General features: G+C 40.1%; 1 protein-coding gene across 1 annotated transcript; it reads right to left on the reverse strand.

Annotated features, from left to right (window-relative positions):
- Positions 1-17,479: 17,479 nt before the first annotated feature.
- On the reverse strand, positions 17,480-23,010 carry LOC139970918 (uncharacterized). Its single transcript, XM_071976986.1, has 2 exons — positions 22,831-23,010; positions 17,480-19,282 (listed from the first exon to the last, which is right to left on the reverse strand). Exons 1-2 carry the CDS (start codon positions 22,846-22,848, stop codon positions 18,305-18,307), a joined length of 996 nt encoding a protein of 331 aa, XP_071833087.1. The 5' UTR covers positions 22,849-23,010; the 3' UTR covers positions 17,480-18,304.
- Positions 23,011-23,570: the final 560 nt, after the last annotated feature.

Consider the following 23,570-nt stretch of genomic DNA (forward strand, 5'->3'; position numbering starts at 1 on the left):
ATGTCAAGAATGCTTTTGATTCCCTAGCTGTGCCTTCCTATATGCGATTTTCCTATTTGCCACAGACCTTAAAGGTATAAACTGTAAAATAGTCATTTGAATAAACAGAGTATTAAAGAATATGTTTTCTTCATCATTATTTTAATGCAGATGCACAACTGGTATCGGAAAGATTGTGTATAGCGCCATCACTTGATGTTGTACACTTAATCAATTTCTATGAGTACACTTCGAATTAGTAGTAGTACGGGACATTTTAGATATAGTGCACTTCGAATTAGTAGTAGTACCTGTCAAATTAGTAGTAATACATGTCAAATTAGTAGTAGTACATATCAAATTAGTAGTGGTACATGTGGTCCTTTTGGCGTTCCATAAACAAGATTCAAGACCGGCGACAGAGCCTTTACAGTCAGCGCTCCCAGATTATGGAACGCCTTACCGAACTCTGTGCGTGTATGCAGTTCTCTTACCACTTTTAAAACTGCTTTAAAAACATATTATTTTAGACTCGCTTTTAATGTGTAATTGACTGTGTTTTAACTTTTATTATGCATAGATAGTACGTTTGGAACTACTTACTTAATTCTTAAAAAAACAATTAAATGTATTTTTTTATTATTTACTACGTTTAGGGTTCTATTTTTTATCGTTTAGTATTGGGTGTTTATTACAGTCTGTTTTAGGCTTTTACAATAATTGTCTTACTGTACTATAGTTTTCTCACAGTGGCGTAGGTAGGTACTTTTGAGTGGGGGGGGGGGCTGAAGACTGATGGCCGGCCTGGGGGAGGGGTCTAAGGGGAGGGGGAGATTTTTTTTGTTGCATTTCCAGGTGGCCTCAGATGCAATTTGGTGCAATATAGCACACTTCAACACCCACTCCATTTTGTAAATAATTTTGCATTTTCACCAGGCCTTAGATGCAATTTGGTGCTCCAAATGAGATTTTTTCTGATTTGGATATGAAAAAGGGGTTTTCTGACTTGCTGAGCGGGGGCGGCGGAATGATACTTCCGCCCCCCCCCACATAATTTTCACTGGGGGAGGGGGGCTGGCGCCCCCACAGCCCCCCGGTTCCTACGCCCTTAGTTTCTCATACTTATTTATATTTAAACATTGATTATGATTTAATCTATTTCACTATTTACATGCTTCTGAATTGTTTTTGGACTATTGCGTTTTAGTTTCTAGTATCGTGTAGTACGGGTGTGTTTTTTTATATTGTTGCTTTTGGCAGTTACATATATTTTGCCTTATTTGTTCTATATATTTAATATTTTGGTTTTTTTACTATTTTTTTTAGGTTTTACATTTGTTAAGCGCCTTGAGCAGCTTTGCTGATTATGCGCTATATAAATATAACTTATTATTATTATTATCAGTGTGGTGTAGTTTGACAAAAATCGGCCGCAGACCTGGCCAAACAAAAACAGTTAGACATATCGTGGGCCAAATTTGCTTACATCCAAACTATCAGTCATGGGCTTCTGCAGATGGGTGAGGGGAGGGGGGGGGGTTGGAGTTACCCCCTGGCAATCAAAGAAGTGAAAACAGCATTTAGAAGAAACTATACCACAATGCTACAGCTTCCGGGTATGTCGCCCCCTGGACCCAGTGGCGTAGCCAGGATTTTTTTCAGTGGGTCGGCGCTGGGGGGGGGGGGGCTTGACCATTTCCTGGGAGGGCGTCTTGTTACTATCTAAGCGGATCGCCACCATAATTGGCGCGCAGCGTACCGGGAATTTTTAGCTAAAAAGGCCTCCTAGATCATTGGAAATGACACTTCACAGGCCTTGTAACCTGCTCTAAAGTTTTCTCAACATCCTTCATTTTGAGATCCCATGTCTTGATATGGTCATCAAATAGTTTAGTGAAATAGAAAGAAAAACAGTCTGGTAAGTAACTTTCAAATATCATGACATATCTTTTGTGAGTTTGACACCGGCATTGACATTTTTCGACAAATCTGCAAATTGCGCGTGGAAAATAGGGAAAGATTGATTAGGCTTACAGGCAAGTAACATACTAAAAATGACCGAACTACATGTCAAACTGACATCAAAGATTGCGTCTGAAATATTAGTAGGGTGATAGACTGACAGGCCGGTAGTTCTCAGCGACAGTATTGTCTCCTTTCTTGAAAATTTGTTTTTCTAGCGGTTTTAAGAGCATCAGGGTACCTACCAGAAGTGAAAACCCGATTGAAAATGTAACAGTTTTGAGGCAATGACGCGAGCAATGATGTGAAACACCTGTATGATGTCAGCATTGTTTACCTTTTTAACATCTTCTTTGGCATTCCAGTATAGCTGGAAACCACCTTTCTATAAGGGTATAATACAGCTCACTAGCGTGTTTGATCAGTTAATGCGCACTGGCTGCATGGTCCTGATTGGCTATTTGTATTAGTATTTATTCAGACGCGTAGCGAGGAATTGGCCAAGGGAGGGGCGAACATGTAAGCAAATTAACAGAGCCGTAGATTCGGTATTGCAAACTTCCTAAGCGTAGTGCCACCATTAGTTGGAGCGAAGCGTACAAGAAAATTATGACCGAAATGCCTCCCAGATCGCTGGAAGAGTTGCATCTAAGCATTTTCTATTTAGAAATTACTAGCGATATAAAAAAGTGTTCAACAAATATGCTTAAAGGCGGGGGGTGGGGCGGTCGCCCTCTTCGCCCCCCCCCCCTTGGCTACGCGCCTGTATTTATTAGAGCAGAAATTATATAATTTGACGGTCGTTAACATGAGTTTTCAGTACAGTGCAGGGGCGTATCCAGGGGGGGGGGCGCAACAGGCGCGCCCCCCCTATTGGCCGTCACCAAAAAAAAAAAAATTTAAGCAAAAAAAAAAAAAAAAATTGATGACGACCTTTATGTGAGATGTCGGTGATCGCTCACCCCCCCCCCCCCCTCCCGTATGCTTTATTTTTTGTTTGCCAAAAAAAGGTTCTGGCGAAGTTCGGCGGCATAATAGTTAATCACTATAAACACTAAATGACATGCCAGCCATACTAAATTGTGCATTTTGTGTCCATATTTACTGGAAATGTTGCTTATTATTAAGGTCGAAAAATGGATCACATATGGCCATGGGCGGCGATCCTGGGCGGAGGAGGGATATATCCCCCCATGAAAATGGGTGGAGGGAATGTAATGCACCATATCCCCCCCCCCCCAACAAATGCCAGGGATAAGAATATTTTCATGCCTACATTTATGCATCTTCGTTAATGTACGGCTCTTTTTTAGCTTCATTTCTCGCCTACCATAAACGCAGTGCGATCTTTTCAAATAAAGCGTCTTTATAAAGCAAAAATAGTTGACTGTAGGCTTCATTGGCCCTATAACAACAAAATGTATTATTGCGCCCACGGTATTGATATAGTACATATATGCACCCTCATAGTATTCATATAGGCCCTATAGTAGGCCTACACACTTACATGTTCCCTCGAACAGCTGAGAATCTCATGTAACCAGGGTAATGCTTAATACACGTTTCACCTGGATGCCCTAGCAATCGGTACCTAGGAATGTAACTATGTGTAATTGTGTATTGCATGTGTATAGGCCTATAATAGCCTGCATGAGGCCATTTTCTTCATCGAATAATATAACAGAGCTCTCGAACATTCTAACGTTGCGCCTGACAGGGGCAATTTTCCCAAAATAACACCCGAAATTTAAAAAAAAGTATTTTGGATCCTGATTATGAGATATTTCGGACATGACATCCCTATTTTAAAGTTGGGTATATGCCGCTTGGAAACCTCGGGAAGTGCCGTTTCCGGCCATCTAGAGGGTTTGTTAATCCCAAAATTTTCTTGTACGCTTCGCGCCAACCCATGGTGGCGCTACGCTTAGATAGTTAACAAGGTCATATCCCCCCCCCCCTTACTCGGAAGTACGGATCGCCGCCCATGCATATGACACCATTTTGCATTTCAACCCTTCTTTGAAAGCAAAAATTGTACACCCCTCCCCTTAGACCCATCCCCCAGGACGGCGATCATTCATGCCTGGCGCCCCCCCTATTGGTAAATCCTGGATACGCCCCTGCAGTGCGACTACTGCAGATGTCTTCTCGGCATATGCGCTATGTCACGTCAGGTTTATCAACAACTATAGCCTACTGCCGGTCCGAAGGGTCGTTCATGAGAGGTCATCATGGAGATTCGAGACCATTCAGACCAATGATATATTTTTCGCACATGTATTTTTTTTCGACATCCAAAATCCCAGTGGGAGGGCGTCTGGTGGGCGACAAGCTTTCATGGGGTAGGGGCGTCTCCCCCAATCCCCCCGTGGCTACGCCACTGCCTGAACCCCAACTGGCGCTTTCAATTGCATTCCAGGGAAATTGAATGTTAAAGCGAAAGTGAAAGAAACTCTGAAATTACTTTCAAATTGTGCTATACAAGTCATTATCAGGGAACATTAAATAATTGCAAAGTGAAAATATCTCAGCTGAAGTCCCAAGGACTCCCACCAGGCCTTGGAATATAAATGATGGAGAAGTTTAATTCCTCTTTCTGTCATGTGTTTTCTCGCTTTGAACTTGCTACGAGAGACCAAGAAGTCTTAGAAACGTTGCAGCTTCAGGGGCTTCACCTCTTGGACATCTCTAGAGTTAGGGGATAACATTTTTTAGAGTAAAGTAAGAGCAATAATTCCCTTTTCTGACATGTATTGATGTGCTTCAAAATTTCTAGCAGACGCCCAAAAAGTGCATCAGCTTCGGTCAGGCGCGTAGCCGGGAATTTACCAAGGGAGGGGCGAAACTGTATATTCGGCATTGCAAACTATCTAAGCGTAGCGCCAACATGTATTGGCGCGAAACGTACAAGAAAAATTTGGCTGAAAATGCCTCCCAGATCGCTGGAAATGGCACTTCCCAGGCCTTGTAAGTTGCATCTTAGCATTTTCTCCTTTGAAAATACTAGCGGTATAAAAACATTAACAAAAAAAATATGCCCCCTTCGCCCCCCCCCCCCCCCCCTTGGCTACGCGACTACTGGCTTCGGTCGGTTCGGTCCCAGCCAATAACAGTGAACACAATCGGAAATATTTCCCAAGCGTTTAAGTATACAGCTGCAATTATGGTACAAAATTGTCACTTATGTTTCTCTGCCTTTCCCCCCCCCCCGTCCCCTCCTGGCAGATAAAATATTACCACCAAATGAATTGTGTACAATACGTAAATGTATATAATGTTTACACATTACAACCTAAACAGCCGAAACGTCATCAAAATTGTATTAAAATTTGCAAAATGTGGCACCATTTTGCATCAAAGCAACCTCCATCTTACCGTAATTTCTTAAGGAGGAAGGGACACAAATCGTTTATTGTAAATAATGGTTATATCTTTGACAGTTATCTGATAATTAAAAACCAAAGTTTGCTTGTCTCCTAATCCACCCTTTCCCCACTCTGGATTTTTTTTGCGGACGCCTGTGCTCAGGGACGTCGCTAAGGCCTGATGATCCGGGGGGGGGGGTTGTAGTTGCTGAAGGGTTTTGAAGCCACAAAATTCCTACTGCTACCTTGTACCCCCCCCCCCCCACCCCCGCGCTACTCGTCAACGATACGGTCAGTGTCAGTCAGACACCCCATCTTTCGCGACTGCAATTTTGTTCTGAACTTATTTCGATACATTTGTTCCCACTGGCACTCACTTCACAAACTTATTATCCGCCCTCTCCCCCCCCCCCCCCAACCAAATATTTTTGTGAAAATAAGGGCAATATGCTGACTTTTCGGGACCTACTGAAATTCCGACTGTCGCACTCCAATTTTCCAACTATCGTCAATTTTACCAAGTTTGGGGATTAGACACCCCATCCCCTCTCCCCTCCGCTAGCGACGTCCCTGCCTGTGCTATCAGTGGTCTTGACCAGTACGGACAAAAGAAGGTTTCGAGTAGAAATAAAACTTGGTTTATCGCGCATGGCCAGCACATATACACTCAAAAAAATGGAGTGTTGAAAAGTAATCGATAAGTGTCATATCAAACACTTCAGCCTAGCTCGTACAGGGACAACACCCTCCTTGCTAATTTTACACTTTCCGAGTGTTGAAAATCTAACACCTCGCTGGTGTTGAATTTATCAACACTTGCAGGTGTCATTGTCACACCCAGTCCCCTAAATTTAGCTCTTCAAAGGTGTTTATTACTCAGTTGATGGGAGCGCTGTAGTAACACCACATGTCTGGCTATTCTTACACTTTTTGCGTGTTGAATATAGCCAACACCTTACTGATGTTCAATTGACACTTGCAGGTGAAATTGCAAACCCCAAATCCCATAAATATAACACTTACACTCAAAAAACGTGATACACAGGTTAAGTAAAATTATACTTAATTTTCATGTGAAATAAAAACACTAAAACATTTAAGTAAATATGACTTAACTGCTGGTTTGTACAGTTTTACATGTTTATTATGTAACGCAAATACAATACTGTTATGTAAAATTTTGCCAGAGAAGTTTACGTAGCACCCATTTAGTAAATATTTTATACAGGTTTTAGGTTAATTATTACCTAGTAATTAGGTAAACAATATATGGATGCATGTTTGAATCGCTCACAGCAGAGAGGTACATTTAAGAGAGAGCAAAAAGCAATGACAACACAAACAATTCAGAATGTGCGATTTTCAGCAATTAAACACCCTTCTACCTTCCTATTCCAGAGGTCCATATATTATATCCCATTAAATGTAAAATAAACAATTTAAGCTATAAAAGTACTGTCTTGTGGAATGAAGTCAACTTAAAAGTGCCAACATTTTCAATTGCTACAGTTCAGTTACTTGGTCTTTTTTGTTTTCGCATGCCTTCTGGTATTCCAGATTAAAGACAAATAGACAATTCTTCCCAAAGTCAATTTCAAATATGCAACAACTTTAGATATATGCTGATCCGTGGGATGAGAAAACGTAGATTGCTGTCTCTGATGACTGCTACACTGCAGTTACTTTGTCGTTGTTGGCTCGTACCTTTGGTATTCCAAATTAAACACAAAGAAACAACTCTTCCCAAAGTCAATTTCAAATAGACAACAACTTTAGATATATGCTGATCCGTGGGATGAGAAAACGTAGATTGCTGTCTCTGATGACTGCTACACTGCAGTTACTTTGTCTTTGTTGTTGGCTCGTACCTTTGGTATTCCAAATTAAACATAGAAACAACTCTTCCCAAAGACAATTCCAAATAAGCAACAACTTTACATACATTCTGATCCGTGAGATGAGGAAACGTGGAGTGCTGTCTATGACAACTGCTAAACTGCAGTTACTTTGTCTTTTTTGTTGGCACGGTAAGCATAAAAATCTCGAATCTGGTTGCACTTCACACCACCAGTCAACTGGTTGACAACTTTTTGGAAAAATTCCCAGGCACCGAAACTTGCAATTTGGTATAATTCAGATTTAACACCGTAGAATGATTTGAAGCAACATCAATGGCTTCATAAATGTCCTCTGGGGTAGGGCATGTCTCTCGATGATCACAAATGACTGCTAAGGATGTATTTTGCTTCCTCCAAGAAGTAACACATATTGCTGAGGTCTTTCTGAAATCTTTTGCAAATAGAATTCCAAGTTGATGCTACCTAAGTAACAAAGAAAAGAAAAGAAAATTCCAATCATAATGAAGTTGTGTTAAAACACTCTTGGAGCATAAGCAGTTATTTACATGTACCCCTCACAAAACATTGACATTCCTAAAGAAAATGCACACAATTTAATCAGTTGTGGTTGTCTTCTTCAAGCTCGTTTGAAACTAGAAAGCCAGATGGCCTATAGTGATTCCTTGTCAAAACAGGAACTTGCATTAAACTTTCATCAGACAATGTAGGCAACTTTTACAACCAATGCATCATGTTAACAATGCTTGAAACAATGCTCACTCCCATTGCATGCAATTGTGTAGATGGCTATGAACTGTAACAGCTAGATCACTTCCATAATATCGCTAAATTATAGTTGGGCCTAGGTCTAAAAGTATCACCGATCCACATCAACTTCGGCCTACTTCCTACATCTTACAAGCTAAAATGGCAATTAGTGGTAATTATATATTGCATTACATGAATATATGTTTATCCCTTAGTAAGCATAGTACCAGCGTAACTATAGGCCCATGCCCGATGCTATTAAAAATGCATTGCCTTGAAATAGCCTAAGTAGTAAGTATATCCTACTAGTATAGTCAGTATTGCGAAGTTCGGCATACTGCGAAGTTCGGACACCCTAAGAAATACACGATTTCACCATAAAAACCTACAGGAAGAGCCAAATTTCACCAAAAAGTACGAAGCTACAGTTTTTTGTCTCCAAAATGACCCGTGTGCAAGAAATTACTCACATATTTGTCAATAAAATGACGAAGATCTATGAAGTCTGTAATAATTACTGAAAGCGCAACTGCGCCACCAATTTTATCACCAGCGCCACACTGTGGGTTGCGTGTCCGAACTTCGCAATACTCTAGCAAAGAAATACCAGTTCCACAATCACGAAGAATCTTCTTGGAAAACAACGTGAAAACAGTTTGCAGGAAAGAAAGTTTGGCCGTGTATCGTACTATAACACAATTCTCCCACCATATGAAGTATATTTTCTGGTGATTTATACCAGAAGATTTAGTTTTGGGGTGTTTTAGGTCTTAAGTGTCCGAACTTCGAAGTCACCATGCTACTACTACTACTTAAAAAAGTGACTCGCAGGGTATACGAAGTTACGGTTAACGCCCAAAAGGAATAGAATGCACTAGGTTACATAAAAGGCCTAGACAAAAGTCCTCCGTCCGTCCGTAGGCAATTCCGTTTAATTTTACTTGTATGTAGGTAACACAGATTCGTTGACAATGAGTTGACTATGACAAACAGCACCTAGCCTATTATATTAACTTATCGTATGACTTTAACGTTAGGTCTACGTAACGCAAGCGATTCAAATGCATTCGTCTACCCAACTTAGTCGTGGGTCTCTAAGCATATCTCGTTCGTTTCACGTTCACTTACGTAATATCGAAACATACCTCCGAATTTTTCAATCAATTCTTCCAGGCCCCAGTCTCCTATAACGTCATTTTCCATGCCATTGTTGCTCGTTACCGCACACTGAATACGTAACGTTATGTGGCTTGCACGTATATATGGCCGTGGTTACTATAGTACATTTAGTAACGATAAATGTTGTCAGTGGTTTGAACACGTAACTTGCACTAAGAATCCAGCTGATGGGAGGTTCGACCAATCGGAATGCTCGAACTGAAAGTACACTTTCTGCAGGTGTAAAAAATACACGCTACATGAATTATGTAACCCTACTCAGGGTCAGAGTAACCCTTCAGGTGTAGGGTGAACGGTTACACCTGGAAAGTGTTCAAATTCAACACTCCATTTTTTTGCGTGTAGTGTATGTTATTCGACGAAAGTAGACACAATTTTAGAGCCGTTGACGCAAAAAATAGGATCTCAGATCTGAGAAGTGATTAGCATAGACCTAATTAGATTTGTCGAGTCGCATGATAATCCGTCGTGTTCTCAGATAGTACTATGCTTCCTCCCAGACAAACCGGCTGCCACGATTCTAGCCGACAACCTGGATAGGTATTCGCCCCGACACCGCAAGCTGTTTGCAACAACTTGTGGTCTTGAACTAGAGTTTACATATTTTTTAGGCTATAGCACCGATATAAGAACAGAGAGGAAAGTAGTGTATTCGCAACTTCTTTGTTTTTTTTTATTTGAAAATATGTTAAGGATAGGTTATACCCCTGAATATAATTGTGAAAGAAAGGTTCGATTCGAAGGGTATCGGATTGTTTATAACAACCAACAACCAACGACAGAGAACAAGTTAGTTTAATCATTTACTTTACTCGTCTGAGTACAAAATGAAAACGCAAAGAACTAAAGAGAAACATATAGAATGACAACTACTACTGTTACGAATATGCCCTGACCCACAAACTAAGCCCAAATAAGTTTTACCAGGCTAAGAGCCAGAAACCCAAAATATACACAGGTGGAACCCCAGAGGTAAAAGGGACACCCGATTCAAAGGCAAACAGCGGCAAAGGGAATTCTGGGGCACGAAACCACCAAGTGGGAGTGGATTCAAAAAGCAAGTTACTTGCTATAATTGTAACAAACCTGGTCATCTCATGTCACAATGTTATCTGTTGCAAAATCAAAATTCTCAAAGAAAACAGGAGGGATCCTCAAAATCACCCCCTAATACAGTTGGATGTGTTGCCGCAAAGAGGAATTCGAATCGAATTGACAAGGAAATCCAAAAGAAGGAATTTGCTAAAAATCAAGTGAATAAGGAATTCCAACCATTCATTATGGAGGGTAGAATATCAATTAGTGATGATTTTTCGCCACAACAAATTAAGATTTTTAGGGACACAGGTTGTTCACAGTCGCTCATTTTAGAAGAAACGTTGCCCTTTGGTGAACAGAGTTCGACTGGAACGTGTGCATTAATCCATGGTATAAAGATGGAGATTATCAGTGTTCCCTTACACAGAGTAAACCTAGAGTGTGGTTTGGTGTCCGGCCAAGTGCTGGTTGGAGTTATGTCGGAATTGCCGATAAAAGGTGTTTCCATGATGCTTGGAAATGACCTGGCAGGGGATAAGATTCTCCCTAACCCCATTGTTACAAATACGCCCTCTAATGTTGGTAGCCACGAGGAAGATGAAATATTTCCTGCATGTGTAATAACTAGGGCAATGAGTAAAAAGGCAGTCTCGGAAGTGGAGGTGTCTGGGAGCTGTCAGAGTGATGTCTTTAAGTTGGAAGACACATTTTTTAAGGTGTTGAATGACACAGAAAGTATTTCGGGAGATAACCAAAAGGTACAAAAAGAAGATCCTTTGAGCCGCAACAAATTGATTTTAGAACAAAGTCGTGACCCTGAACTGATAGATTTAGTTAAAGGGGCAGTGACCCCACAAGAAGTGGAAGATAACCCTGTCTGCTTCTACAAACAAAATGGCGTGGTGATGAGAAAATGGCGACCTCTAGTTGCGCCTGCAGATGAGGAATGGCAAGTGGTGCACCAAATTGTTGTACCCAAGGTGTACCACAGTGACGTCATGAGCATGGCCCATGATAGTCGAATGGCAGGACATTTAGGCGTCAGGGAAACCTGTGATAGGATTCTAAAACATTTTTGGTGGCCCAAAATCAGGAGTGACGTGGCTGATTACTGTAGGTCGTGCCATGCATGTCAGGTGGTTGGGAAGCCCAACCAGAAAATACCGCCAGCACCTTTGAAGCCAATCCCTGCTTTTGATGAGCCTTTTAGTAGAGTCATTATTGATTGCGTTGGTCCTCTCCCTAAAACGAAATCAGGCAGACAAAATTTGCAGCAAGGTCAAGCCAAAATGAAACAATGGTATGACAAAAATGCAAAGAACAGAGTGTTCAAACCAGGAATTATTCAACTATTGAAAAGGAATGTCTTGCACTCTTGTTATCACTGCAACATTTCGATGTATATTTGCATACTACCGTCTACTCTGTGCTTGTGTTTACTCATCATAATCCTCTCACTTTCATACATAGAATGACGAGTAAGAATCAGAGATTAATGAGATGGAGTTTAACTTTACAAGAGTACAATCTTGATGTGAGGCACATAAAAGGAAAAGACAATGTGATGGCAGATGCTTTTTCCAGATTCACATGAATTTATTGTATATATGACAAGACAAAGATAATATCACTATGCATGTGTATAAAGAACACTCAAAATTATTTATTATGCATAACTTAAAAAGTTGTTTGATGAGTGTTTAACGAAAATTTGTTCAAGTGTAACAAAGTTCATATTTTATGATATAGTATGTGATAGGATAGAGCAGAATGTAAGAGATAAGAAAGTTTTCATTGCATTCAAACTTTCCTTTAAGGGGGAGGGTGTTAAGAGGGCCCATTGTAGCCTAACGCTAGTCACTGCTAGTGAGGAACCTAATGTTATATTATAGAAAGTATTTGAAATTGCCTACGTGATAAATCAATATTTGAGAAATTAGGTCGGGTTACCGTGTCAGAATGTTATAGTACACGATTGTTCTGGTATATTCCTTATGATGACGCGCTGGTCTCGGGTTAACATCGGATTACGTGAAATCGCGTGTAAGCTGTGCACACATCTTCGTGGATTATCTGGAATGTTCGCGAGATATGCAAAGGACTTCCGGGGAGGAAGAAACTGGGTCGAATCGTTACTCAGGTGTATCGAGAAAGATCTGGATGATTCTTGACATGGCGGATCGTATAAAAACCCGCCCAGATCGGAGAGTTTCTCAGTTTCTGAACGAATACAAGCGACGACACATAGTATACCATTCTACTATTTATCGTCAGTGCTCAACTGCCAGTAGTTTCTGAGGGATTGAGATATCGATACCAAGATTGATTCTACACTTCCATTCAGAAGTTTGAAGAGGACTTTGCTGTGAAAATACAGTTTTCCAGTCTTTATTTCGGAGAAGGTGAAGAATTTCTGTCTCCGTTGAGGAAGTTCGTTAAGCCAGGAGTTGGTGGCTATAAAGCTGATTTTGGACTGACTCTGGTAATATTTAGTCGGCGAGAAGTTCGACTTGTGCTTCACTCTATTGTGGCTGGAAGTCCGTCTTCTATTTTGGAGCATCGCCGGAAAGAAGGTGACTGCTGTTTCTGGGATCGCGAGAAATTTCGTCGAGGACCAGTGAATTTCGCGGTACAACGGACCGAGAATCGTCGTTATCAAGGTCTTGGCCGCTGAGGGATATCGCCGTTGGAAGAGACCAGCGTGTTTTAAGTGTATCCTATCTTGTTAAGTTTGTGAGTAATTTTCTATATATTTGTAATTACCACTTGTTGTTGTTGGTTCAAACAACATTGTTCAATATAGTTTACGTTCTCATTCAAATTCTCTAGACTCGTCAATTTGTCTGTGTTCCTTACGGAAACGAACCCAGGCTTGTGTCTCGTTAAAAATTAATTATCGAGACCTCTCGCATTCCAACGTAACACTACTAATATTGGACCAAGGAATTTATGTAAAAAAAAATCGAGCTTGGTCAATAATTAATAAACTACCAATTATTGATCAGACTATATAGTACACTTTCGTGGGATTTATGATAAGTGGAGTGCATAATGCGAAAGTATATACTTCGATTATAGTCATCCAGACACTTTTCTGAGTAATTTTAAGTTTAGATAAGAGCCAAGATATGTATGGCTAGAACAGGTATCAGACAAGTGCGCCAGCCGGAAGCCATAGTACCTTGCATACCTTGTAAGCAGGGATCAAGAGAAATTTCGGATTCTTATATGTAAGTATATGAACAACGGAGAACTCTCTGTTAGTAAGGGTGAGTATTATATTAAATAAAGGCCATAAATGGCGGTCTAGCCGTACATATCGTGGTTCTTTTCCGTTGTTAAATCCCAGTCAGTTTTGCATTGTTCGTTTACGCATATAACTTAACTTTATGTAAAATGCGTATAATATGGTGCACATCCTCCTAAACATCCGCATAGACATTTGTTTTAAACGCACGAATTGATCAATTAATGAGAAAGTAGGATGTATGAACCCTTTCATTGAGTTAATACTATGCAAACCTATACATATAGTTCCAATTAGAATATATCTCGGTAGTAGAAATTAGGTCTTGCCCTGAGTACGTACAGCGTGGTAATCGTATGACTTCCTATGAAGGACTATGACTATACACTACCATAACGAAAAGTTCGAATCTCAGGCAAATATCAAACGAATATCACTCCCCCATCCCCCGCCCCTCCCCCATTTTTTAACAGCCTCAATTGTGCTCCTTTTAATAAAGTAGTGCGCTGGTATAGATATGAAAAGTGCCGTTGTCATAACAAGAGTGTCATTTTGTTGTACGAAAGATGCAAAACTGTAATTAAAAAGTGCCATGCTATAGTTCATAGATGGAGAAAAACATGTCATTTACAAGAGCCCTCTTGGGGAAAACATTAAATTCTGTAATCTTGTGAATGCAGAATGCAGTGAGGGTTTGTAGAAAAGTATCAAATCAGTCCATGTTCCACTGTATAACCCAGGTTTTTTCCACTCCTTGCACTCTCCCTCGACAGGTTGAACCTTTTTCTGTCACGCCTGAGTAACATGACTCACGGTCAGTGGCGTCGCCAGACATTCCAATCTTGGAGGGCACAGGGGGGCAACTCGCATTTGGGGGTGGGGGCACCTGGGGAACACGGTTTTTTATTGGGAGGGCACGTGCCCCCTCCCTTTTGGCGACGCCACTGCTCACGATGGTCACTTTTGAGGCCTGTTGCAATTGAGCCGATCAAAGCGACTTTCAACAACAACAAAAAAAACCTGAACCACATATTACTCGCCCGTATCAGAACTTTTGCTTAAAAATTTGCAACATCAGATCGCTGAAAAACTTCGAGTGCATCGGCTTCTCTTCGATGCACTGCATGTCGGTTTGTACTAACCGAATCATGGCATAAAATTCCTTACAGCTTACTTTCATCTCCACTGCTTTCTTCTTCATCATGTTGTAATGCAACAGTTTGGCCCTTTCTCCTTTGCTGTGAAATGCAGTGAGCTCTTCTTTCATTATATTAAAAAAACCTGCAACAGCATTAAGACCATCTAGGAAAGCGGAAAGTGCTGGAATCAGGGAGTCGCTTACGACGACTGCTGATGTCTTGTTGATCTCGACTTGTTTGGCCTCCTCCGCCGCTTTAGCCATATCGCTGTTTGCACTACTGCTGAGAAGAGGCGAGGCAATTAAATTCACACCAGGAACAAACGCAAGGCCAAAAGCCCATCCTCTTGAGTTGGCAGCTTCTTTTTCTAACGCTTGTTTCCTTTTTATCAACTCGTTATTGAGAACCTCAAGTTCAGAGATCAACACCTTCGCCTCATCCTGCCTCTTCTTTAGAGGAACAATCATATCCTCGTGCATGCGTATGACCTCGGTGCAACATTGCTGGTATCCGTTTACCTGTTGCAGGATACATGGAAGCTTGCATTTCCAGGCGGTTAGTTCATGTTTTTCGTAGTCGTCGAAGTACTCTTCGATGGCTCTTATCATTTGACTAGAAAGAGGCAAAACCTTCTTCATATAGACGACGGCATCTCTCCTCGTCTGGTCACGAATGTTGTTGATTTCAAAGGCCTTGTGTGATGAAAACTCTACTGCATTCTCCTCATACAGAGATCTAAGACCCCGTGAGAATATTAGCATGTTCCTTGGCAATTCTTTCAACTTAACTGAGAAACTATCTACCCTTCCTTGCACCGACATCTGTAAATGAAAACCAAATTGAAAACTTTAGTCGACTTTTCGCGGACAATGCAAACTGCTTATATACTTCCAAGGTTAAGCTGAAAGGAACGGTATCTTTTGACAATGAGGACAACAATATAACGTTTTCTGGAAGGACGGACATGGTAAAGATGCTGCCACTAACAAGAATGAAATCATAAATTTGAATTTGTTATTTCAAATGAAATTATTTTGCATTGTACAAACATCAACAAAAATATCTTTTTCCTCATGATAACCTGTGTAGCATATATATTCAATTCGAACTCATACAAAGATCTACTTATTGTACAACAACACATTTTTAATGATTTCTCAAAAACAAACATTGCTCTGCTTTAAAACAATATAACAAACAAACTTAAATTACAAATCCTGTTGGTAAACCATATACATTGTAGTCAAATTGCTTGGTTGTGTTAATCATTATACAGTACGGTATATGTTAACAATACATATCTACTATATAGTACATATTATAGTATGTGTGTGTAGGTAAATGCAAGTATGTATATTTTTAATTGGCCCAAATGTAGATGTTGTGTTGTTTGTTGTTTGACGACAATCGTTAAGTTATACGTATACGGCGCATGGATCTTGACAAAAGGTGTCAATCACCGAATCAAAGTTCATTCGTTCAGATCAATCTCGTTCTATACGCTCAGTTTGACTAATGAGGAAAAAAAAACATTTCCTCTGTCTTTGCTGACCTGAGGTAAGTTTTTTGTTCTGTTTTAGACAACTAGATGATTTCTCGTTTGTCGCTCGAAATAAGGCAATGGTAGCCAGCATTAAGCACAAAATGTTCAAGTTTTGAAGGGACGTTATTATGAATGTTTCATTTTTAAATCCCATCTTACATTTTAAAAGCACTGGGCAGTAATCGAAAATGACAACACAAGTTTCTGCCGCTCGAAAAACTAACAAGTTTAAAGATCCTGTTTTGTTTATTTGTGCTTTTGTTACTTTGTATTACACGTGAATGGTGGGCGATACACGCACTTTGCTTTCGCCTTTACGGTAGATAGAGAAAAGACAACTTTCCTGGTTGTGTTTGAATCATATTAACTGGTTATTTTTTGAACGTCGGATACCCCCTTCACTTAATTAGACAGGGTATTTCCAGGGCCGACAAGTTGAGCCGTGAGGACTTATTAAAATACAAGTCTAAAAGTCCCAACACACGCATCCCGTTCGTTAGTTACAACCCCCTCATCAAATCTTTCATTCGCTCCATCAAACAGGAATTTGCTGTATTTCAAGACGATCAGTCCGTAGGAGAATCGTTTAAGGTACCCCCCATGCTAGCATTTCGTCAACCCCCCAACCTTAAATTTCTTCTCACTTCCTCCAGACTCTCCCGCTCAGTTTCCACCTCCGCAGGCAATTTTCCTTGCGGTAAACCTAGATGCCAAATATGCCCCCATATTACCCCAGGCACCGTGGTCAAGATTCCCAATGTTGACTTTAGTCTAAGACCCCCTTCCCTCTCTTGTGATTCTATTAATGTTATTTACATTTTCTATTGTGTACTTTGCAAAGAGGGCAATTATGTAGGTGAAACAGGCTCCCGATTCCGCTTACGTTTTAATAATCACAAAAAATCTATTCGTGATAATTTTGCAGGATCCCCAGTTTCCGAACATTTCAATCTTCATAGTCATTCTCTAAAAACCTAAAATGTATTTTAATTGCCTCAGACTTCAAATCAACTACTGAACGTAAACGTAAAGAAATCCATTGGATCTTTCGTATTAAGTCTCACATCACCGGCCTCAACAAAGACTTGGGACCCCTTAACAACTATCAGTTCTACAAGCATATGTAATCCGTTCTTTGCTCCTTAATCCGCTTCCTGTATAGTCATGGTTTATTTGGTTTTAATTCCATCATTGCAACTTACACTTATCTAGCGTCATACTTTCATTGTGTCACATTTTGTACTTCTCATTCGACTGCTAAGTATTGCTGACGAAGGTCACAGGGGGACTGAAAATTCCAATATATTTTCTAAAACTTACTCCTTATTTGTCAATTATGAGTCATATCTTATTTCTCTGGTTTTCTCTAATAATATATATATATATATACATACGTATATACATACATCAATATTACGCAGTATAGATGGTTTAATTTCATAACAAACAACAACAAAGAAAGAGGAGACCGAGCAAATTAGTGTTATAACAATTATTTTGTTCGTTACGTGGAAGCATATCAATGCTGTAGGCCAATTTATGATTACGAAAGTGAAGAGTTTAAAGAATAAAAGGGGATGGTTACATCTGAAGTACATATATAAGAACAATAAATGAAATGGAGGGAAAAAAGAGGAAACCACTTTCGAGCAACTTTTCGCGTTTGTTCAAACCTTGAAAGTATCTCTCAAAAGTAGAATATAACATCATTGATTAGACTATTAAATGACTTCCAGAGATTGAAGTGAAGTCTATTGAGATATTAAGAAATTTGTTTCGATTATATCCACCCGGACACTTGTTAGAGTAACTTTAATCACAAATGAGGATCTTCCAATTTAAATTTCATAATTTGAAATGAAACTTGATTGTGAAAGTACATTGTCGTGGGATTAAACTTATAGCATCGACTGTCGCATAACACTTAAATATCGTTGATATACTATTCGAAACTAAATTAAAACTGCTTTAAATTTATTGAATAAAGCAAACGTATAAAAGTGTTTGCTGAAGTCAGAATTGTATGCGTTATTGACCTTTAAATAAATCTTAGAAAGCTTATACATATCGTGCATATGAAATTGACCTCATGGCAAGTGAGGGAAAATTCTTGGGGATGCCGACTTCGCATTTCATTTAACAATGGCTAGTGATAATCTGTGACGGCATGGGAGTTTACGACATTTCGATTATATTTTGCTGAAGGTTGCGAATTAGATTAGAAAACAAAATGATCCTCTGTTCATTCACATTTTGAGCATCTTCTTCAACGGGCCCGTAATCTGTTGGGAATATTCCTTCTTAATTCGTTCCTGTTGCTTGATTAGCCATTTATCGACATAATTCTGGTCATCCGGCTTCTCTGGGATGCACTGTAGGTCGGTTCGTACTCCGGGAATCATGGCGTAAAATTCTTTGCAGCTTCCTTTTATCTCCACTGCTTTCTTTCTCATCATTTTGTAATGAATAAGTTTGGCGTCTTGAGTTGCCTTTTCTCCTTTGCTTTTGAAAGTAGTGAGCTCTTCTTTCATTACATTGAAGAAACCTGCAACAGCATTAAGACCATCTAGGAATGCTGAGAGTGCTGGAATTAGGGCCTCGCCCACCACAAAGATTGCTGCCTCATTGATATCGACTTGCTTGGCCTCCGCCACTGCTTTAGCCAGATCACTATTTGCGCTCATATGGAGAAGAGGCGTAGCAATTGCATTCACGCCAGGAACAAAGGAAAGGATGGAAGCCCACCATTTTGAGTCGGCAGCTTCTTTTTCCAATTTTTGTACTTTTCTCGACAGCTCTTGGTTTAGATCCTTAAGCTCAGAGATCAATATCTTCGCTTTATCCTGCTTCTTCTTTAGGGGAACCATCATATCTTCGTGCATCTTGACTAACTCGGTGCAGCATTGTTGGTATCCGTTCACTTCGTCCAGGATGTCAGGAAGACATTCTTTCCATTCGTTGTGTTCAAGCCCTTCGTAGTACTCAAAGAACTCTTGAATGGATCTTACGACTTGAGTACACAGAGGCAAAACTCCATTCACGTAGACGATGGCATCTCTTCTCGTTTGATCACGGATTTCGTTAATAGCAATGGCCTTGTCTGATGAAGAACTCACGGCCTTCTCCGCATATAGAGATCTCAGACACAGTGAGAATATCCGCATACTTGTTGGCAATTCTTTCAATGCAACTGCGAAAGTTGTTACCCTTTCTTCAGCTGACATCTGTAAATAAAAATCCAAATTTAGTCGGCGCATCACGAACAATACGAACTGCGCTTCTAATGTCGACGTCACGATTAAATAATAATAATATAAGAATTTATAAAGCGCTTTTATCCAGTTAAAAAAAACTGCTCAGAAGCGCTGCAGGAGCAAAGTACCCAAAATGGACACTACGATTGAAGTACAGGTACCATTTTGATGACGCTTGCATGACTTACGAATACAGTATAGATGATTGCCACTATAAAATAATAAACATATATTTTTCCATTCGCTGGTTCAATTGAAATTATTTGTCATTGAACAAAACAAGGAGGTTTTGATTTTCAAAGAAAGATGACACATAATTATCACGTCTCTCTTTCTCATGATAACCAAGTACAATAGATTCATATTTGATCGAACTCATACAATGATACAATTATTTTAGTTGAAAGCTTTCTAAATTCTGTACTCCTTCTTTTTGTTTTCTTCTTGTGGGTGTCGGGGTTAGCTTAAATTGAGGATTTGACTGAACTCGTGACCTTTGACATTTTGTTTTAAAACGCTCAAAACAATTCATTCAAGCAGTCATTACTCTCTTATGGGCATCCCACTTTCGGCTATTCTGTCGTTTTGGCATGTGCGTAATCAGGGGCGGCGATCTGTTTCAAATATTGGGGGGACCTTTGCTTGGATTCCAGCGAATTACTATCAAAGCGGAGCGCCACCATTGGTTGGCGCGCAGCGTAAAAGAACATTTCTGGTTTTGATAGCCCCCCCCCCCCCCGCCAGATCACCGGAAATGGCACTTCTCGGGCTTGAAAATGACCAACCAGATTTACACTTTTGCCTGAGAACCAAGTTTTTCCTAATAGTTTCTTTTTTCATTCATAACTTTTTATCAAGATTGTCACCAGTCACACATCATTTTCGACCTCATTGCATCTCCTGTGGATCATTGCTTTTGTAGGTAATTCTACGTAACGCCCCACAATACCCGTCAGCCCCACTTTTCAAGGTTTTAAGCCCATTATTTGTTCAGAATTTGAATAAAAAATTCACTTCAAAACATACCCATAATGTTGCACAAAATTTCATCTATGGACAACCAATAAAGAAACCCCCCCCCCTCAACCCCTAACAGACCGGTCAAAATTGCACGTGTAGAGGGAAGTATGATGAGGAATGTTGGTCAAGGAATTTTCGAAAATTCAGACACAGTTAAATTAATGGTGTACAAATATTAAAACCTCTTATAACGGCTACTATAAAACTTAGATATCATAGAAAATACCCAAAAAAATATGCTCGAGGGGGAGGGCGGTTTCCACCCTTCACCCCCCCCCCCCCCTCCCTTGGCTACGCACCTGCGGCTCGAAATCTTGTAGGTAACATTCCAAATGGAAACCCAGTGAACCCATATCGATTTGGATCATATATATGATTGTACGTACTTACACTCATACACAAGATGCAAACCAAATTTCATTACGGATGCGGTCCGCCTAGCTATTCATTTCGGAAAAAAAAGTAAAAACTACTTTCGGTCATATATAGTAGCAAATTGTGACACGGTTAGACAGGCGCCTTGCGAGGAATTTGCCAAGGGAGGGGCAAAGCTTGTACCCAGACTTTCTAAGCGTAGCGCCACCATAAGTTGGCGCGAAGCGCAAAAGAAAACTTTGGCCGAAAATGCCTCCCAGATCGCTAGAAATGGCACTTCCCAGGCCTTGTATGTTGCATCTAAGCACTTTCTATTTTGAAATTACGAGCAATATCATAAAAAAATATACAAAACATATGCTTAAAAAACTATGCCACCAAATATTGGGGGATATTAGATACTATATCCCCCATCTAAAATATTGGGGGGACATGTCCCCGAGCCCCCCCCCCCATGATCGCCGCCAATGTGCGTAATAGCTAAAAGAACAGTTTTGTATATTTAATGTAACTTGCCAGCGATTTGATCAAGCAATCAACTGTATCCACCGGAATAGATGTTAACCACTCATGCAATGTAATCGTTCCTAGAGTCTGGTATCATGCGTGGGTTCGTGGTTATCGACCACTTTGCTATTCTGATATGCTCGTACTGGCCAAATTGCTGCTTTTAGTCTTGCGACCTTCGACCAAATTCATACACACGCACACATTTAAAAAATAAAGTCAAACCCATGTTCATATGTCACATATGGTTCCTCATCAACATCACTAAGGCACACTGACCCACCAATTTTCAGTTTAATGCCTAAAAGGGTGTGAGGTGGGGAAACATGTTAGTACCGGTATGGGAAATAACTGTCGATAGAGTACAGTACTTCATCCCCAGTACATAACATGTAGAGAATAAGATCATCAAAATTCATTCTGTTTGTAAAAAACATTGACAGATTTTCTCCCCCAAATCATAGCGAAATGTTCCCCTGTCCCTCGAATTTGCCCGTCTCACCTGACTGAACACTTCCGACACAAATCACAGAGTTTAATAGGGGAACGGGAACATTCTAACAAAACCTCGACTGATTTAGGTATAGGGGCTGAACTCATATGGAAAGCCATTATCGAAAGAAGGATTTATAACAAGTGGTTTCGTTGAAACCGACTCCCACATGCAAGTAGGTCCGGAGGTCCTCCCCACGAAAACTTTAAACGTCAAATGGCGCAATCTGAGGCATATTTAGATCATAACATTAGGTCTATATTAGCTCTAAACACAAGGTTTTGCTGATTAATACTCGTTATGTATTCATGCGTGTGTGTGATTGGCAAAAGTGTTCATCTGTATGCGCAGCAACGGCCTAATTCTAATGGAAACCAAAAATCCACCAACTAAACCATTTCCCTAAACTGACAATAGAATGTAGTGATTACCAGAGCCCCCCCCCCCTCTCCCTTGCGCACGTCACTGTGAGATAACAGAGATGCCTTTGTTGTCCTCTTCTGGGAAGTTTACAGATGACTTCTAAATGTTAATTTCGCTGACTTACGAAGCTTTTCATTACAAGCCTACGAATCAGATTCCACTGGAATGGAAACTTCAGGCCCTTTAGCTTATACATTTACTATAAGCAGGTTTTGTTCAGGAGATAAGCAGTTTCTTAAAGGTTTTCCTCTGATTTTATCATATCTTTATATATATATTTTTCACTGATTGCCTTCCTTTAGTGAAGGTACCTAACATCTATAACAATTTAAGGATTTATTCATGTATTTCAAATTCATTACATAAATGTTGAACAACCAATTGGAACTTAGAAGCATACAACAATATGTGTCACCGATGATATACCCGACGAACTTGTCTAGTCAGTCAAGCAGACAGCAGACGTAATCTGGGAAAACTTTGGTAGTCGTCTAAAGAGGCTACTTATAGTGCTCCCCTGCAGCTTAGGCGGTATATTACTGAACAAAGAATGAAAGAATTTAACTGACAGTCAATTCAAAGTGTTTTCATCGATCAAAATCTAAAAGCATGGACATGGGTTGGAAAAGTTTCTTTTTTGGTTTTGGTTTTACAACTACTACCACAGAACATATTTTCTGCATATTAAACTTTTACTTACCTTCGCAACGGCAGACATTTTCAAGATTCGGAAATTGAAGATGAAATCTGGAAATGTATAACTACTTTTTCAAAAGTTCCACAAGAAAGAACATGGACACGAAAAGAGAAACAACCAAACTACTGATCCGCTGTCAAGCCCAATCCACTTGCACCGAGACTGTTTGGTCAGCAGCTAAAGTGATCTTCAAATCAAGTGCAGAATATAGTATCAAAAATAGCCCTTAAAAAGGTTTTCCAGACGTGATCAGACGGTGGCAACGGTGATCTACCAATCAATTTGGAAACTGATTCATCGAACAGCCAATCACAGAAGCGAACAGGTATCGCCTATCCAATCAAATGTATGATAAATAAGGTTAATCAAATAAACTGTACCTAAAAACCGTTTGTTTCACACACTCGACAAATTCTTGAGCTGAAAGAAGTAGATTATTTTTATTGTACCTAACCTGCAATCTGGAACCAAATCTGTGAACAGATCACAGCGCCATTAAATCCCCATTGAACACGACAACAGGGCTTTGTTTACTTCAATTTTCATTCGTTCGATCTCTGCAAATGGGTCAAATTTTGGCGGCAATGCACCACGTCGTCATTGTATGATTATTTACTACTAAATAGTACGAAAACAAGATTCTTTAGACCGTCAAGGTCGAATGCATAATGGGGCTGGTTTAAAGGTAGTGGCGTCGCCAGACAATTCGATCTGGGGCCACAGGGAGGGCACAGCACTTAATG

The sequence above is a fragment of the Apostichopus japonicus genome, chromosome 8 (assembly GCF_037975245.1).
Source record: "Apostichopus japonicus isolate 1M-3 chromosome 8, ASM3797524v1, whole genome shotgun sequence".
Lineage (NCBI taxonomy): Eukaryota > Metazoa > Echinodermata > Holothuroidea > Aspidochirotida > Stichopodidae > Apostichopus > Apostichopus japonicus.